A 20,595-nucleotide genomic window follows, 5' to 3' on the forward strand; every position below is an offset into this window, starting at 1 on the left:
TTCTGTTGCTAACCAATTATAGAATTTAGATATGACAACCTCTCTATGTTAGTTTTCTTCTATAAAATGGGTGCGATACATGAAAAAACACTGGAAAGAGTACTGTACTATGAGTCTGAGAGTCTGGGTTTTGATTTCAGTTTCCTCCTCTATCAAAGAGAGTACATATAAACAAAAATAAAAATAAAGTATGTATGATAATATCTGTATTTTCAACCCCATAGGGCTGCTGTAAAGCTCAAGTGAGAGCATGTATGTTTAAGTCCTTTGCAAACTTTAAAGTGATATATGGGATTGAAAATAGTCAACTACTATCATTAATTACCATTATTCAATCTTTGTTAAGTTATCTAGCATCTCCTTCCAATGTGATCTGTTGATGTTATTTTCTGTCTATCCAAATCAGTCTCTTAGATAATTCTCTCTTTTCTCCCTTGTTTCTTCCTCATTAGAATTGTTACTATTTGAATCACGAATTTCATTTATGAGGGCTTCCTCACTCTTCCTGGGCTGTCTTTTTCTGTGGAATTTTATATTATGGTGTCCTATCCTAACCTCTGAGACCTCTGAAATCTGCTCTCCCAAAATCTAGGATATCTATCAAATGATATTCAATTTCCTCTCCTTAATGACAAATTCCAAGACAGAGTAAGTCCTTTCCCTCAAGGATCCTAGCATTTTAAAACAAGCAGTTTTTCCTTATTGATGAGAATCTCATTTTTTGAAGAATGAAACTATCAGTAAGGCAAAACAAATCAAGAAATCACCAGTTCCTCTACTTTGGGTAGAGCAAGATCACCATAATATAACCTAATAAAGTAAGTTCCCCCACTACTGTTTTATCAATACATATCTTATAATTTATTTGCTCTTTCTATCCATATTGTTTGTAATATACTCCAAAAACAATAATATGTTTTTATTTATTCTTCAATTCACCTTTATCCAAATTCTCTCCATTATGCTTTCCTGAATGGTGCCACATTCTACCAATAAGTCCTATTTCACCAATATCAATAACACCTGAGCAAGCCAAATTTAACTTTCTGTATTAAGATCTCTAATTCATTTTGCTCATAATCCACACTATATGTATTTATTTACAAATATCAGAATCCAGAGTTTATACTGCTAGATTTTTTCTTGTATTTTCTCACTAGTGAATTTCTAGGTATCTTTATTGTTATTCTTCTTCCTCCACAGTAGTTATTCTATAGCTTAGCCAGCAGATGCAGTAAATTATTTCAGATTTCATTTATTTTTAGTTTAAAGACCTTTTGATTTGTAAGATTATAGAGAAAGACTCCATCTGTATGATCTCGGGGAAATCAGAAATTTCCTATGTCTTAATTTCCTTATGCAAAGAGCATGAATAATAATCCACATCCTGTCTACTCTCAAGGTTTTTTCTGGAAGGAATGAATGTATATAAAAATGCTGAAAATCAAAGAACCTAGATTCAAACCCTAACTTGGTCACTTAATTACCTAAATAATTCTAGAAAAATTACTTCACTTCTTTGGGTCTGTTTTTTCATCTATAAAATGAGGATGCTGAACTAAATGTCCCTCAAAATCTCTCTGAGTTCTAAATGTACAAATACTATTATCAAATCTATATGTTTGTCATACTGAAAAAGTGAACTGATTTTAATTCATTCATTTGATGAAATGAAAATATTTAGTGAATAAATCCTATATGTACAAGACTATATTAAGGAATACAATCACTGAGTTCCTCACTCTAGGACCTTCAAATATAACTGAAGGAATAGCCATGCTCAGAAATAAATACAATACAAGGCTATATCTGAAAAGTAACATTTAAGAGGTAAAAAAAAAATTAATAATAATAACAGTTTTAGGAGTTCAAAAGAGGATGAAATTATTTCTGGCATGTTCAATAAGTCGGACATGGAATTTGAGTTGGGCCTTAAAGGTTGGAAGTACTATGATAGGAAGAGACATGAAAGAGAGACAGAATCTAGAAAAAAAAATACAAAGCCCAAGGAGGTGAATATTTAGGGAAAGGGGAATAAAGTTTTAGAGGAAAAAACATCAAGTGTTTTAAAAGTACTACACATGTAAGTTCTCAAAATTAATGTACCCTACCTAGTTCTCATCCACAGTTTGAAGAAGACCAAATTTACAAAGGGACTTTCTCTTTACATTTGTGGTGAGCAGTAATGGATACTGATTAAGTAATCAGGACAGTGGCAAATGATGATAGCAGAGAAATCACTCCTAAACAACACTATTCACTTTTATGCATGATATTCTACAAACAGACATTTTCTAGCCACAAATTGTAGTTATATTTTCAGTCACAGAAAGGCAAACTGGTCCTAAAGACACAAGAAATGAGTTATGAAGTAAACCCTTTCTTTGATCTCTCTGGGAAGTTCATATATTATCATATGCAAAAGAAAATTGGTTCATATGTCCTATGCAATTATAGAAAAGAAAATAGATATATTACTCAAACCATTCCCCCCCAAAATATTCAGTAGTTCAAAAATTATTCTGACTTTTATACTGTCACTTTCATTATTACATTTAATTTACTTTGTATTTACAGAATTTGCTTATTCCAAAGTTCCTAATTTTGTTTTACTGGTCACACGAAAATTTAAAAGAACTAAACAAGATTATAAGCCCTTAGAAAACTTTAAACCAAAACCAGAGGTTTGGGTAGGAAGAATCCTTTACAAGAAGCAGTATTAGAAAAATGAGACTTTTCTCAATAACTAATCACATCTTTATTTCCACTAGCTAATGTGTTTAATAGCCACCCATTGAAAACAAAATACCAAGATGAAGTATCAAAATCTATTCTAAAGAAAATTCATCATAACCTGCCTTATTTTCAAAAATATAGTTAAATAAGACATACCAATACAGTCCTGATTATCCACATAGTGTACTTCATTGACACCTAAGCCTTCTTTTTGATAGAGTTCTTGTTCCTAAATAAAAATGAAATAATTATAGATATGAATGTCTCTTGAGGTATGAAATTGCTTTAGCATTTTATGCTGATTGTAGCATCATTAATAATTATTGAGTATTTATATTACACTAAGTAAAAAAAAAAAAAAAAAGGAGACCAATCAGCAAAAATTCATTAGGCACTAACTATATACCAGGCTTTGTTAGATGCTAAGGATACAAATACAATAAATGAAAAAATTCACACTTGCAAAGAGCTTACTGGAAGAATACACCTTTGAACAGTGAAGAGAGAAAGTCTTTGTTTTTAGGAAGTACATAAACAAGTGCATTCCTAGGATACTGAGTAACTAGCCCTCAAACAAATCAAGTATATGAATCACATGCACAGAAACATGTCCATGTGCAGATTTATAAATTATTAGTCATGTAAATATCAAGTAATTAAGATCTTAGGACAAGCAAGATAAACAAAGCAAACTGCCTGGAAGATACTTATAAATCTACAAGATAGAATTACAACTATTTTATAGATTTATCACCCTTTGGTCACATTCAAAAAAGAAACTATATTTCTATTTTAGATTAAATATCTTAATTTTACTTGAACTAATTATCCTGAATTACACATAACTATTGTAGGTACATGTGAGAGGGTATGTGTGTATATGTACATACATAAATGTACATATTTATAGTGTTTATATATGTATATATAACATATAATCACATATTTATAGTATGTCTATAGTACATGTATTTGTGTTTATATATGCAAAGACATGCACAAATATACAATAAGGTAGCATAATGGACAAGGCTGGACCTGGAGTCAGGAAGTCTTGAGTTCAAACTGAATTCAGACACATAACAGCTATGTGACAGTGGGCAAATTATTTAACCATCTTCTTCAGTTTCATCAAAATGAGAATATTAATAACACCCATCTCCCAGGATGATTGTGAGGATAAAATATTTGTAAAATACTTTGCAAACTTTAGAACACTATATACAAAGTAGCTATAACTACATGTATATAAACTTATCATTTTATAAACTATTAGATGAAAAGATTAGAAACAAATCGAACCTTTTTCTTAATTGTGTGGTTTGGTTTGATTTATAGAGGGAAAGTTTCATAACAAAAGTGAATATGACCTGTGCTTGGGCCAAGAATGTACCTAGTATTTGTCAAAATACTTAAAGTCTCTGCAAAAACTCTTCCAACTGAATATCAACTTTGGTAAGTACTAAGAATATTTAACAGGAGCAGATTACTAGGCTATTAATTTTTAAACTTCTATCATCCTATGAAAGAAAAGAAAATACAAACAAGCCCTAGATCCTGTGCAGGCCCACATCTATAATAATATTGACTGATAGGAGGAAGATTGCAATGAAAATTATATCATTTTAAGACTAGCAATTCAGGAATTGCTTATTTTTTGTCCAATAACTACTGAGCTGATACAGGACTAAAGAGATGGAATTGAACATTGCTAAAAATGAAAACAGAACCTCAGTTGATCAATATTTATTAGATAACTACTACATGTCAGACATTATGCTAGATACAATAGATACAAATCTAATCAATAAGAAAAATCCCTACTCTGAAGGAGCTTATATTCTATTAAGGGAGACACTATACAAACCAAAACAAATATGTGTATACAAAATATGAAATAAAAACAAAGTAGTGATGTATAAGGTAGTTAGGAAAGACATTAGTATTTTATGAAAGATTTTTGTGTCTAAGAGGGTGTTTGAACTGGCTCTTCAAAGAGGAAGGGGAGTCTGTAAGGCAGATATGAAAAGGAAGTTTATTCTAGCATGGAGTGACAATCAGTGAAAAGCAGAGAAATCACATGTGAGAAACAAAGAAAGGTAGTTGGGACCAAGTTATGCATAAAGTGGTCTTCTGTCAAATACAGAAAATAAATCAAACAGGATGAGGAAATTTATATTTGGAAAATAAAGTGAGTTAGTCATGTATAAAAAACAAAGGATAACAAAAAGACAGATTATGTACCACAGTTGTACCCATGTAATTATTTTTTAAAAATTTAGACGGTAACTGCCAGGACTTTGCATAGATTTCTATGAAGGATTTATAGCAGGATCTGACCAAGAATCCAGAGGACAAGATGGTATGAATAAGTGGTAACATGCAATAGTTGCAAGGATATCTACACTAATATTCCTAAATTCACCTAAGTAATGAAACAGCGAATTATCTAAGTATTTAAATATTTTTTATTCCCAACAGGGCTTTACCAATGAGAGTTTTATAGGAAAAATCATATTACTTGAATAATTTATTATTGAATATATATATTATAAAATTGTTACAAAAATACAAATATATAAATCAGATTTTTAAAGGTCCTAAAAAGAAAACAAAATATATTAAAGGAAAATATATGGAGAATTTATATGCAGTAGTTACACTGAAGTTCAATAGTAATATGTTTAACAAATCAAACCAAAATCACTTATACTTTTGTCCTCTAAAAATCTATAGTATAATTTTACCAACAACCATATTGTAAATTACCTCTTTCAAAATTCTTTCATTAAAAAACTGTTGTAGCTTTTCATTGCAATAGTTGATGCAAAACTGTTCAAAACTGTTGTGTTCAAAGTATTCTAAAAGGGAAAATAAAAACCAAAGTGAATAATCTTTATTAGACCAATGACAACTTTATATTAAAATAAATTTTAATTGCACCAAAGACTTAAATCTATATTAAACAAAAATCAAACAAAAATCATTGTAAATAAAATTCACTTTTCTAATCTACCATGATAATACTCATCCTGAGACTTTAATTCCATTAAATATGAACTGGCTAGAAAAAGATATGCTACATTAAATTTCTGAAATAGAAATCCTTTAGAAACAGCTGTCTTGTATAAAGGCCTTATTCAGCATAGCATTGAAAAAAAGCCATTTTTCACAGAAAGTCACAAAAGGCAAATATCAACTGGTAAGCTGCATCATTTCCCACCTGATTATACTTCTCTGGACTTCATCAGAATCTTAATATGCTACAAAATCACATCCTGAAACTCTCATCTCAGGTCCCTGCCCCTGGTGGCAACTCTTTCCTGCTCCATCTAATTGGAAATGGTACAGGATGGACAATACAGACTCCTCCTGAACCTTCTAATTAAGAAAAATACTCTGAACAGTTATCTTTTAATTTCCCACTCTTCTGCACTTCATTTTGCCCCCAGGATATCCTCTATTTTTTATCATCCCCCTCCCACTTTTCAGCTTCATTTTATGTGTTGTCTTCCCCCGTTAGATTGTGAACCCCTTGAGTGCAAGGGCTGAATTTTGCTTTTCTTTATATTCCCACTGCTTAGTATATTGTCTGGTACACAGAAGGCATGTAATAAATATTTGAAAATCAACTACTGCCAAAAAGTAATGTCACGAACTATAGAATAAAATGGCACAAAAATGTAATCAATTACAATACTTTATTTAATATAGAATATAACTCCCAGAAGAATGATTCCTTACTCACTCTTATTCTTTACATCCAGTTAGCCACAGCCTTGTCAAGTCTATATCTATAACATCTCGCACATTTGTCCTCTTTTCTCCATTCACACAATCAACACTTTAATTCCAGTCTTCTTCACCTCCTGGTATATTATAATAGTCTCACCTGCCTCAAATTGTTCAACTGCCTCTGTGCTCTTATATATGGGGCTTCTTCCTCCCTCTGATTGTAAAAGGTAGAGGATGGACATTCGGGAGCTCTTTCCCAATCCTCCACCAATTATGGAGCGTGCCCAAGGAATTCAGTTCGTCCTTTCCCAGCTGGCTACTTTCCTGAACATCATTAACTCTAAAAACTCATCATTTGTGCAATGAAACCAGTTCTAAAACTCTTATCTCCTTAGCTCAGCTGCAGGACATCATCATGCCACAGAGCAACTGTCCTATGACTTTCTTCCCAGCATTTAGAATAGTGCCTGGCACATAATAGACTTAAGAAATGTTGATTGATTCTGAATACATTAAGTAGAGATCTACAGATGCATATTTAGTATCAGAATGTTTTCAAACAACACAGACAAAAAACATTTATTAAATGCCTTCTATGTTTTTGACACTGTGCTAAGAGCTGAGAACACAAAATGAGATAATAGATAATCCCTGCCCTCAAAAAACTCACAATCTAATAGGGAGACAACAACAACAACAACAACAACAAAAAAAAATTCAAACTAGTGAAGTATAAAATAAACAGAAAATAATTAATAAAGCAATAATCCTAGAATTAAGAGTTTAAGAAAGGGTTCCTGTGGAAGATGGAATTTGAGCTAGGAATTAAAAGAAGCCAGTAGGTAAAGGTGAGATAGGAGAGCATTCCATGAATAAAAACAGCAAAGAAAAATGTCTAGAATTAAAAGATGAAGTTTCTTGTTCATGGGACAGAAAGAAAGCTAGTCACTGAGTCAAAGATTATGTGTCAAGGAATAAAGTAAGAAGACAGGAAAATTAATCTAGGTTATGAGGGGCTTTGTTATGAGAAGATTTTTTAACGTGATCCTGGAGGAAGAGCCACTGGAGTTTATTGAGTAGGGGAATTTAGCATGATCTTTATGCTTTAAAATTTTATTTTGGTGGCTTAATAAAGGATAAATTGGAATGCAAAAAGACTTGAAACAGGCAGACTCACCAGCAATTTCAATAATCCAGGTATAATAATGATAAGTCTGCCCTAAAATAGTGCCAGTGTCAGAAGAGAAACAAAGGCATATTGAGAGATATTGTGTGAAACTGACAAGCCTTGGCAACAGATTGGATGGGGGAGTGAGAGAAGTGAGGAGTGGAAGATGACATCTAGATTTCAAGCCTGAGGGACAAGGAGGATGTTTTGCCTTCTACAATAACAGAGAAATTAAAGGGGAAGGAAAGTTTAGAGAGAAAAAAATTAGTTCAGTTTTGGATATGTTGAATTTAAGATCCATACTAAACATCCAGTTCTAGATACAGTTAACTCAACAAAATAAATAAAACAAAAATTTAAAAATTCCTAGAAGTTTTTTGAATTTTTTCCCACTTATCATCTGCTTACTATTTAATCCATAAAATAAAAATTCAGATACATATAAATAAGAAAATATTACATAATGGATAAGTGGAATCCTAACTAAGAACTGTAGCAATGGGGAGAGTTCAGACAAACTTAGGAGGAATGATGTGTGGGAGGTAGAAGGAGAAGGAGCAAGGAAAGAAGAGATAAAAATAATCACTCAGGTTATGGAACATAAGAAGGCTAAGGAAAGAGAGAATAGGACATTAAAAGAAGAGAGAAACTAAAAAAAAAAAACCTGTGAAGCTACTAATGGAGTTATAATGGAGCAAAAGTTTGGACAAAATAGAATCAGCTTTAAAGGAAAAAAGGTGATTGAATCATCCAACAGGCAGATATGAAAATGGCAGTAAAAAACAATTACACCTACTCTTCCCTCTAGCCCACTGTGCCAAGAAGTGTGACAAAAAGAACAGGCTTTGAAGGTGCCAAGAGTTATCTTCAGGAGAAATCTAGGTTTTGGTTGAGTACCAGGTGATGACAAAAAAATTAAAAGTAAGAGATCAACACTTACAGGGTCATAAATACAGAGCTAGAAGGAAAACTATCTAGTTGAAATCCTTGAAATTCAAAGAGGTCAAATCACACAGATTAGCACCAATGACAGAGCATGGATTTAAACTCAATTCCTCTGACTAAATCTCACATTTTTCTTCTCTACCACAAAAGAGGATAGTTCTCAGAGAGCAAAGATAAAAAACGGGGCAACAGAGAGTTACACAAAGATAGAATCATTTACTAGTATTGCTGGTGAGAAAAAAAGATGGTGAAATCACTTGCCCTGCTGATTTCCCCAGATGATCTTTTGTTGATCCCAAAAATCATTCAGGAGTAATCCTCAAAGAATAGGAGAGTTTAACAGCTTAACTTCTAAGGTACATAGTGTCAACATGCCCTCCCCCCAAAAAGCATAGGAAACTAAAAAAATATATACAAATATATCAAACTTACCAAAACCAGCAATATCTAGCACTCCAATAAAAAATGATGATGTTTCAAAAGGAAAACACTGATTTACTCTGTTCACCACATGATCAAAAAGATGACTATAGACAGTTTTTGCCAAAGCATCACGTGCATTGTTGGCTTGCTCCACCTTCAAAGGTACCCTACAAAACAAATACAAAAATGTTCAAATATTTCATAAAAGATAATTCAAAGCATACAATATTACAGCCTTGGTCTGTGGCCACAAATGTACAGTTAAAATCAATAAGTAAAGCCACTTAAATATATTTGACCAACATCAATACATAACACTTATATTTTTGTATGGCTCCATCATACAATTCTCCCAGAAAATATCATTTCAATGTCTAAATGGGGTATTGAGCTAACTCTGGATTCTCAAAAGCTATGATGATAAAGTACATGCTCTGGCATGTTCTATCTTGTCAAAAAGGTTTCAAGTATGGTACCCAGCAATAGACCTATTCTGCTTTCCAAGGACCAGTCCAAAATGACCTAAGGAAAGTAATGTATTCCTCAGCTATGGTAATCCATAAAACAAAGTCAAATACAAAATGACCCTCAGTCCTGAGTGACAGGGATGGAATAGCAGAAAAAAAGGAAGAGGAAAGTAAAGGTTATAATAGTAAATATTCATAAACCTCAACTTGGTACTATAAATGTAAGCTCTTCTGTCAACAGCCACTCATTTAGTCAACAAACATTTGTTAAATGTCTGCCATGTGCCAAGAAGTATACTAAATGATGAAGACAGAAAGATAAAAATGCATCAGTCCTCTCTTCAATTTTATTGTTATAGAAGAGACAACATTATATATATACACATACCAACAAATTCTCATACTAATGAAGGAACTGATTATAGCAATCTTAAGATTCTCACTCTTAAAAAAAAAAAAAAGAAAGAAAGAAAGAGTGCAGCTAAATGTATGAATTACTAAGATACATTCCATGGAGAGACAAAAAACAAAGTTTTCAGAGTTTGTTTTTTAATGGAACAAGAAATATTATTTTATTGGACACATGTTCATCTAACATTGAAGTACTCATGATTAAGTGTTTACAAAAAGGCCACCAAAAAAAACCAGTTGCTGCTTTCATATTAACAACCACACAATATAAAGATATAGAGAAATACCACAGGAAGTAGAAGACTACAGCAAGAAGAACCAGCAAAGACAGCCAGTGAAAGGTAATGTTTAAGCTGAGTTTTTTTATGAAAACCAGGGATTACAAGAGGCAGAGATAAGGAAAAGGAACTTTTTAGGTATGTGGGAGAGTCAATGCAAAGACCCTGAAAAAGAAGATGAAGCATCACATGTAAGCAATAGGAAGCAAGAAGAGCATGACCAGACAGGAGTGTATAGGGAAGATGAGAAAGATATGAAGGGCACAGGTTGTGAAGAATTCTGAATGTCAAAGAGAATAGTTTGTATTTAATCCTGGAGATAATAAAAAGCCAACTAATGAATGTAAGAATAGCCTTGTTAGACTGCAGTTTAAGAAATTCCCTTTGGTGGCTGTGTGAAAATGGATTAGAGTCAGGAGAAATTTTAGGCAAGAAGACAAATTAGACTACTGAAATATTCTAGGCAAGAAATGATGAGATTCTAAACTAGGGTGGAGGCTGTGTGAATGGAAAGATGTGTCACAGACAAAGAAATGAGAATATATGAAAAACAACTGGATAAATGGGATATGAGAGTGAGGATTCAAGGACAATATGAATGTAAACCTATGGGACCAGAAGAATAATGATGCATTTGATAGCAGGAGGGACGTTCAGAAGAGGAGTAGATCTAGGAGAGAAAGTAATGATTTCTGTTTTGAACATGTTGTGGTTGAGGTGTCTATAAAACTGTATAATCTGAAATGTGTAATAAGCAATTGGTAACTCAGTATTAGAGTTCAGGAGAAAGACCAAATCTGGATAAGAAGATCTGTGAACCATCATCATCTATATATAATGCTTTAAAGTTTTAAAAGCAACTTGCATTTGTTATCTCATTTGATCTTTATAACAATCCAAATGATAAAATGAGCCATAGGAGAAAGGATAGTTAGAAAATAAAAGAGGGCCAAGAACAAAGTCTGTGGAGCATCGATGGAAATATAGACAGAGATCCAACATTTTAAAAAATGAAAAGGAGCTAGTCACATTGGTAAAGAAAAAAAAAAAAAAAAACAGGAGTAGTCATAAAAAATCCAGAAAGAGAGCATCCAAGGGGAGAAGGTGATCAACACTATCAAATTCCACAGAGTCAAGAAGGATGAAGTCTTAGGCTTGGCAATTAAAAAGATAATTAATATCTTGAGTTTCTATCAAGTGATAAAGTAGAAATTCAGATGATTTAAGAGAGAATGAGAAACAGTAAGAAGATAAGTGAATCATAAAGTATACGAAGTATAAAGTACAAAGAAGTATATAGTAGAATAAAGTATAAGAAAACTAGAAAGATAGGAGGGGACAAGTTTGTAAAGTTTTACATATCTAAGAGAGGATTTTAAATTTGATACTGAAGGTTAATAGGGAACTACTGAAATTTAATGAGTGGGCTATAATATAATCAGATATGTATTTCAGAAATATTATATTAGCAGCTGAGTGGACTCTAAGCAAGATAACTGACCAAAAAGCTATCACAATAGTTTATGAACTTGAGGGTGTATGTGGAGAGAAAAGAATGTATAGACAAGACCTTGTGAAGGTAAAAATTACCAGACGTGAGCAAGAGATTTCAATATGTAAAATGAGTATAAGAAAGAAGTTAAGGATGGAATCAAGGCTGCCAGCCTGGGTGACTCAAAATGGTAATACTCTCACTAGTAACAGGAGAGTTTAGAAAAAGGGAAGGTTTTGGAGAAGAGATATTAAGTTGTGTTTTGCATATGAAGAGAATGGGGAAGCAATGAGTTTAACCCACTTTCAATAAAGCGAAAAGAGGAAGGATGTTATTAAGGATAATAAATAACATATCGGGAGAGATTGAGTAAAAGATTTTTTAAAGATAAGAGATAAAATTTTTAAGATAAGACATAACAATGGGGAAGACGGAGTACTCTACCTGATCATGTGTATAAAAAGTAGAAAACAAATTAATAGAGATTGATGATGAGAAATGAAATAGTCATAACAATTTAGGCAATATCTTAAAGAAGATGGCAAAGAATGAGATTGAGGTTACACATATAATTATTAGCCTTGGAAAGCAAAAGGACTGTCACTTCATCAAGATCAGAACGAAGAAAGAAAAAACAGGGGTTAATGTCAGAAAGTTATAATATGAAAAGGAAATTCTTAACAAATGGTCTCAACTTATTTTTCTATGAAATATTAGGCATGGTCCTCAACTGAAAAGGTGAAGGGAAGAGATCACATTAAGGAAAGAAAGAAAGGTTGGAATACTGTGGCAAGATAATGAATAAATTAGGGAGGAAAATGAAGACTAGCTTGCTGTAGTGAAGAATCGGTTGAAATTAAAAAGCAGAAATTTAAAGGAGTCACAGTGATCATTATTTCATAATATCCCACATTTCCATTATTAACATGTAAGTAGGATCAAAGAAGGTAGCTGGTAGGAATAATGAAGAGAGGGTAGTTTCTGTCAAGGTATGATAGGTGATAGGACAAAGGAATAAGTGATTCAAGACCAAATAGAATTTAGTTAACTAAAAGTTTAAGATTGGGAAAGAAGATAAGTGTACAGAGGAGAAAAAATGGCTTAATTCAGTATTGAAAGATTAAAGGACTGAAAATCATGATGAGAATGAAAAGCAGATTTAGGAAGAGAAGTAAAGAACAAGGTGAATTTAAAAGATAAAATATGATCAGATACAGGAACTTTGAATTTCTCAAACATGGACATGATAAGATCAAGAATATTATCATCCTTGAGTATGGCTGAAATAAGGTGAAAACTTAGGTCTTAAAAGCTGAGGAAACTGGAGAAATGAAAAGTCAGAGTTGTGGCAGAAAGGAAGGCTGTGAGTCTGGACCCAATTAATTAAAACAGAAGGGAGAATATCATAGAGACCAGTAGATAATTCCCCACAATCTAATTTCCACTTCAAATGCAATAATAAAACTTCTATTGAGTTATCAATGATCATAGATCAAAGATTAAGAACTATAAGGAACCTCAGAGGCTATCTAGTACAATTTAACAGAAGAAAATACTGAGGCATAGGGAAATTAAGTGACTTCATTTCCCTCCAGTGGCATTGCTTGGTTTTGACTCCACCATCATCATAATCTTATCCCAACCCCTTATAAGGATAAGCTTATTGGCAAGAAAATAGTCATGGAGATTGCTTTAACTATGGTACTTATAACTCATCAGTACCCTAAATTGCCTCTGTCCTTCTGACTGGAGGGTGGAACAACAAAAACTCCTCTGAATCATTCTTTTCTCTTTTCAGCTTCCTTTTGTATATGTTCTTCCTCTATTAAATTGTAAATTCCTTGAGAGCAGAGACTGTCTTTCCTTATCTTATTTATATACTCAGAGCTTACTGTGCCTGGCACATAATAGGTATTTTTAATAAATATTTATCATATTGTATTGTATTATTCTTGTCCAAGATCCCAAGGAGAGTAAGGATCAGAATTTGAATCTAGATCTTCTGATTCCACCATATTCTTTTGTCTGACACCTCATGTGACATTATATTAAAAAAATTGTAAGCTACATGTTTATTCTGAACCAAACTTTTCTATGATGTCTCTGATGGCTTTCCTGTTGTATTTATTCACTTTAAGATACTAAGTATTATACAAAATTCCTACTTTAGTGCCTTATGAAGGCGACCCTGTGATTTAGGAAGAGTGGAGTAGGTCCTACTCAACTATATTTTCTGAAATTTTAAATAACTTCAAGACACCATTTATCTTGGGAAACTTTTAAAAAAAGCATAAGAATTCTCTGTAACAGTTTTGGAAGAATTACAAAAGAAAGAATGAAAGTAAGCAAGCTATAAAAAACAGATATTTAAAGGGGAAAAAATATTACATTAAAAACTTTTGGCACATTTGTATTGGTTTACAAACTTACTTTATAACCGTTCCTTTGGTGCCACCTGCTGTTGTAAGCATAACTCTTGTGGTTAAACTCACTCGAAGATCATCTTGATCCAAACCGAGCAACTCAGCACAACACTCCAAAGACTGAGTAGATTTGTTCTTCAGGTTACAACCACCTGATTAAATATATCACATTTTTAAGTACCAATTAATCTTTAGTGAATCAAGAATTTTAGAATTCATTTCTCTAAAATTCCTTTAATTATGGTTGTCAAACCAGTTAAAAAGCTCACAGATTCAACTAAAAGCATTTTTAAGTACCTACTATGTATAAGGCACTGTACCATCAAACAAAAATAAAATGAAACAGTCCTTGCATGCAAGCAATAATCTGCTTCTGACAAATAAATATGTGACCATTGTAAAGTTGGTTAGCCTCTTAATGTCTCAAGTGAAGACAATAAATTATACAGTTTCAGATTTACATTAGTAAATAGGGTTTCCCAATTAACCAATTCTCTTCTCATTAGGATAATTTTCTTTATCTGATAACTTTTCCATTTCATGTAATGAACATTATCTATTACATATAATATATGTAATATACATAGTATAATTATACATATAAATATAATTATATATAAGATCTAATTTAATAGATCTAAATCTAATTTATACCTAAATGCTTTCCAATTTTCCTGGTAATTCCCATTAAATACAAAGTTCATATCTAGGTAATAAATGTTTTATGGTTTACCAAACAATGGGTTATTAAGCCTAATTATTTCCAATTCTTCCTTGCCTAATCAATTATACTAATTTTAATTCCAAATATTTTTTGCTAATTAATGTTTTATAATCAGATGTCTGGAAGTGCTTTCTCCCTTCATTTCTTTTTCTCCTATTATTGCTCTTGATATTCTAAATCAGGGTTTTTTTGTTTTTTTTTTTTTTTTTTTGGTGTCATGGAACCCTCTGGCAGTCTGGTAAAGTCCATGGTCTCCTTCTCAGAATAATTTCTTTAAATGTATAAAATAAAATACTTTTCCAATATGTTGAAACTCTTAGGAAGATCATTTTGACAACTAAATTGAGAACAAAATGAAATGAGGTGACATTTAAGACAGAGAGACAGAAAGTTTTGTAATTATCCAGGTATGAGGCAATGGGTGCCTATACCATAGTGCTGGCAATATTAGAAAAGGATATATAAGATAGATGTTCTAAAGTTGGAAACGACAGAAATTGACAACATATTTGATATAAGGGATGAGAAGGGGGAATTATGACATCTCATATGATAATAGGATTCCTTGTTTCCTTGCAACAAGGAAAAGTTTTGTCTAAAAGACAACAAAGCATTCCCAGAGATTTAATTGACCCCTGCCTTCTTTCTGCAGTTTCTTAATTAAATAATGGAATAAAAAGCTCACTCCAATGGAGTCAGGACCCCTCTGATTTGGTGGATGTCTGAAGACCATACAAGTCGCCATATCTTCCCAGTGTGTGACTAATTAACATTGACTAATGTTTCCTTATAGAAATGAAGGCGAGAGTTAGAATGAGTCTATAAAAGCTAAGTGACATTATAAATCTGGCATATATCGTTAGACTGAAGCAAAGTATTTTTGTTAGCTGCTGAATGACTTGAGATTGTCTCATTTCATCCCAACATCAAAAGTGAACAAATAATGTACTGATGTTGGCCCTGCCCCTAATATCTAGCTGGATGATTGAAAGGATAGTGGCATCCTAAACAGTAGCCAAGGGGGATGGGGAATTGTGGATAGGCAGAGACAGGAGGAAAGATAGTGAGCTTAGTTTCAGACATATTGAGTTTAAGATGTCTCCAGGATATCCAGTGAAAGATGTCAGGATCAGTAATCCTTACTGATTTGTTTTCCTAGGAAGGAAAAACTTTAGTCAAGAAAAGAATCAGATCTCAAACTGTGAAACTTTTATGCCCTATCTCCTAACTCCCCTTACCCTGAACTCTATGTCTTTTTAGTTTTATCAAACTCCAACCTACAACTCATTAATACCTACAAAACTCAAGAATTCTATATTCTTATTCAACAGTAACAAAGATAAGACCAAAGTCTTAGATCATTGAAAGAACACTGATTATGGAATCAGAAGACCTGCTTTTAAATCCCAATTCTGCTGATATTTACCATATAAGTTGGCCAAGTCACTTTACCCAATTGGATCTTAATTTCTTCATCCATAAAAATAAGAGATTAAACTAGAGATTGAGTTTTAGATGCCTATGGGACATACAATTTAAAATGTCTAATAGGCAGTGTGCATCAGTTTAGAAGAGACTAGGACTAGACACATAGTTCTGGGAATTATCTGCATAAAGATAATTAGAAGTAATCATTAGATTCTAATAATTTAAAACTAGTGACAAGACCCTGTGTCCAAAGACCTTAGAAATCAACGGAATCACCTCCCTTTCTCTTACTCCCTTCCCAGACCACTAATCTTGCTTCCAGCAAAATTTCTGTAGTCATCCTTTAGGAGAGCAACTTATATAGAAAAAGAGTTTCACAGCCCCAACATACACACACACACACACACACACACACACATACATACATACATACACACACACACACAAGCCAACCAACTGCTACTATTGGAGAATTCTATAAGCTCAGGAACTCTGGGAATAGCAAGAGATCCCCAAACTATCAGCCCTGTTTCTAACCCCAGCTTTTAAAGAAAGATATTAGCCAAGGGAACAGCCTTTATGGAACTGAAATCTAGCAACTGTCTCTCCAAGTGTTAGCCTTCTTAACAACTACAGCTATAAAAGAACTGGAAACAAAAGTTCTCACCACCAAAGTCTTTGACATAGTCAAATGGGCTCAAAAACAAAACAGTTTTAATAATGAAGATGCATTATATCACGTGCTTTGATTCTGCGCCCTTAGAGCCACTGGTTGATTTGTAACTGAAATTCCCATATGTAGTCTATCCTTATAAAAATGTGAGCTCCTTTACACCAGAGACTGTATTTTTCTATCTATAGCCTTTGGGCTCCTCACAGAGCTTTGCATAACATGGACACTTTAATATATGCTCTTTATTTAATATTTTCATTCATCTGACAGAACATATATAAATATGTTGAAGTCCTTTATCATAAGGACAAGAACTGAAGTTATGAACAGTAAATGAATATATACTTTAGAAGGAAATTTAACCTCATAATTATTATTGAGACTTTATAGGACTATGAACAGAATTTTATCCAAAAGGAATCAAACAGATAATAATAGCAGAAGAGAAAAAATAGAAATAAGACACAGTAATTAATCTATTTGAAATAAGTAAAGGTATGGCAATCAAGTATTATGACTACTAGATGAATACTGACTTCGGAAGTCTACATAGCTCTCTCATTCTGCATCAAAGGTTATATATCATTGCATACTACCAAGAAACTTATAGAAGAGGATCATCTTTATCCCATGACTATATGATTTGAGCACAGTGTTGGGTATCCTATGATCATTCAAATGCTTTTTAATTCACCAGTAAAAGGATTATTACAGACATCATATACATCTAAAAATATCATGAGGTTTTGATTGTAGGTGCCAAAATATCACAAATAATTTCAAAAAGTCAAGCCTATAAGTTGTGTGTGTCTTATTAATTTTTCTATTCACTAAAGCTTTTTTGGATGAATTAGACTTTCCAATTTCATTGTTCTATCTGGTTTTCATTGTATAGCAACTAAAATTTTCATTAATATATATTAGACTTAAGAACAACTTTTGCAACAGTATTCATTTTACAATTTAAAATATGCAGTAAAAACCATTTGATTTAATAACCTGAGGTGCTGCCAGTTTCCTCAAAATCAATATTTCCAAGATGCAGGACACCAGCTACAACCCTGAAAAGATCGAGTTTTTCTTCATCACCCAAACCAATCTTTTTCATGGCTGTGCACATCCTGTTGAAATCACCATGGTCATCTAAAAGAGGATCTTTTAAGGAACCTGCTTTAAGGTACTATCAAAAAAAAAAAAAAAGACAATAATCATTTCACTTTGAAATTTTTAAAATTACAGTAAATGATAACAGCTGTTTAAAATAAAGCAATGCAATGCAAACACATGCAAAATTAAATGTTTTTAAATCACCAAGATTTTTTAAAAATCAATAAAATGTTTTCCAATTAATTTATAATTTTAACCAAAAGCATTGTAATGTTGAAAAACTGGACAAGGAGGAAGTAAAAGAAAAGAACATTAAGTGATTCAGCTGGAGAAAACACATACATTAGTATAAGGGTACAGACTTGAAAGAAATTAAGCCAAAAAAAAAAAAAAACAGGCTTCTATAAGTAAAGTGGTAAGAAAATTTTATCATCAAGTCCTTTATCTCTATATTTTGTATATATGCTATCACTTATGTCAGCACTAACAAAAAGCAAAAGCCTGATAAAGCTTCTAGAACTCTGAAACATTTTGAAAACTACTACTTATTTTTCACTTTGTTATTATTCAAGTTATATGAGGATAATAATGCTTACTATAGGGATCTTCTGAAAGATTTTTTGGAAATATCTGCATCTAAATATGCTTGTCAATTAAAAGCAGAAGCATGAGGTGACAAACAGAAAAGAAGGAAACCATGACTTTAAAGATCACAGAAGGATACAATATGATAATTGCAAAATGTTGGAAGAAAAACTATTATCTGGAGAATTTTCCAGAATTTGAAAATAGAAAAGTAAAATTATTCAATCTCACTATATAAGGAATACTTTGCTGCTAAGATGGCATTGATGAATACCTTAAATATAGTTTCAAAGGATATGCTAATTGGCCTGACAGTTATACTTTTAAATATATAAATGGTTAACACATATGGTCATAGTTTTAGAGAAAGAATAAGTCTTGACTCCTCATGAAACTATGTCTTGGAGAACACCTTCAAACAAAATAATATTTCTTCATGATTTCTGAAAAACATCTAGATATAATTACAATGCAAGTGTATCATACTAATTCAGAGAGAAGCAACAAAAACAACTTCATGCAGAAAAATTAATAGAAAGCACAAATTATACCACTACATCTTTTAGATTAAACTGAGAAATGCTATAAACTAAATGATATTTGTTTCAATTTTTAAAAGTTCTTGAAATTAAAGAAAAATACTATTACAAGCACTGCAGACTAAAAATACTGCATGCATCTAAAAAGTAATCACTTCACACAGACTGAGGAAACACCAAAAGAATTAAACTACATCTTCTAATTATTCAAAATGATCACCTCATCTTCCTGATAATAAAGAAAAAACAAAAGGTAATTTTAAAACATTAATTCATTATCCATCTATATTTGTAATCATACATTAACAACAAGATTAGAGACAAACAAAAACAAAGTATGCTCACTAAAGAACTAGAAATATTTATTTTCTCTTCTCTTCAAATAATAAAAATCATGTGTTTGTTTCTTCCAATCATAGAACTATAATTTTTCATTCTCAGGTCTTCTTTAAGGACCACAGCAATGGAAAAAATGAATTTCTATTATCTCAAGGAAAACAACTTCTACATAATACTGATAAATTCTGAATATGGACCTTTAAGGATAAACGATTCCTAATAACAATCAATTATGCTCTTTATGATTTCCTATCCAAATAAAACACTTTTTTTTAAAGTTGTCCAGACCTGTAATTTTATCAGTATGAACTCTCAGTATGGAAATTCCTTTTCAGTAGTAGAGAGTTGCCTGGACACCATATCAATTGCTTTTTTATTGATCAGTCACATGATTAGTATATATTAAAAATAAGACAGGCCTGGTTCCTTGATTTCAAAACAAGTCTTCTAAAATCCTGTCTCTTATTTTCTCTCTATAGATATTTCCTTTTTTAAAAAAGCTTTTTATTTTTTTTCAATTGGAAAATATTTTCCCTTCCATTTTTATTGATTCAGAAAGTGTCTATATGAATATATAATTATACAAAATGAATTATGTTAAATTAATTAGATATCACAATTATTTGTCACTTGAATTTGACACATTTTGTTCCCCTTCCCTTTCTTTTTGTTTTCACCATACCCACCATTATCAAGTCAAAAGATTTTTACCCACAAATGTCAGCATATTCAAAATTTATCTACAAAAATGTCTACAAGAAAATTATGTTCAATTAAGCAAACAATAGAAATCTTTCATTATCTAAATTAAGAACAACAGTACAAGTGAACAATTTATCATGAATTTGAGGGTTTGTAATCTTCTGAATTTAAACTCTTAGAAAATATATGATTTTAAGGCATTATAAACTTAAATATCTTACACATTAATATCAGACTACATAGGAGTATTTTGAGAAAATTACTTAAATCATTTAAATGGATAAGCAACTAAAGTCAACATGCACATATTCTACATCTTTTACTATTTTATTAGGTAGCCGTAATTTAAAGAACACCAGGATAAATTTTGTAAAATGTTATTAGAAAATAATTGTTGGGCAATTTGTAAAATAAAACAAC

General features: G+C 31.9%; 1 protein-coding gene across 5 annotated transcripts in view; it reads right to left on the reverse strand.

Moving 5' to 3' along the window:
* The window catches only part of MYO6 (myosin VI), a 192,988-nt gene that overhangs the window by 60,031 nt on the left and 112,362 nt on the right, over positions 1-20,595 (reverse strand). For all 5 annotated transcript variants that reach the window (XM_031964609.1, XM_031964611.1, XM_031964612.1 and 2 more), the window contains exons 12-16: positions 17,903-18,083; positions 14,086-14,230; positions 9,017-9,174; positions 5,506-5,597; positions 2,893-2,965 (exon numbers count right to left, since the gene is read on the reverse strand). In XM_031964609.1, the coding sequence (XP_031820469.1) occupies positions 2,893-2,965; positions 5,506-5,597; positions 9,017-9,174; positions 14,086-14,230; positions 17,903-18,083 (649 nt within the window). The remainder of the gene's footprint in view (positions 1-2,892; positions 2,966-5,505; positions 5,598-9,016; positions 9,175-14,085; positions 14,231-17,902; positions 18,084-20,595) is intronic.

This window comes from Sarcophilus harrisii, chromosome 4 (assembly GCF_902635505.1).
Source record: "Sarcophilus harrisii chromosome 4, mSarHar1.11, whole genome shotgun sequence".
Taxonomy (NCBI): domain Eukaryota; kingdom Metazoa; phylum Chordata; class Mammalia; order Dasyuromorphia; family Dasyuridae; genus Sarcophilus; species Sarcophilus harrisii.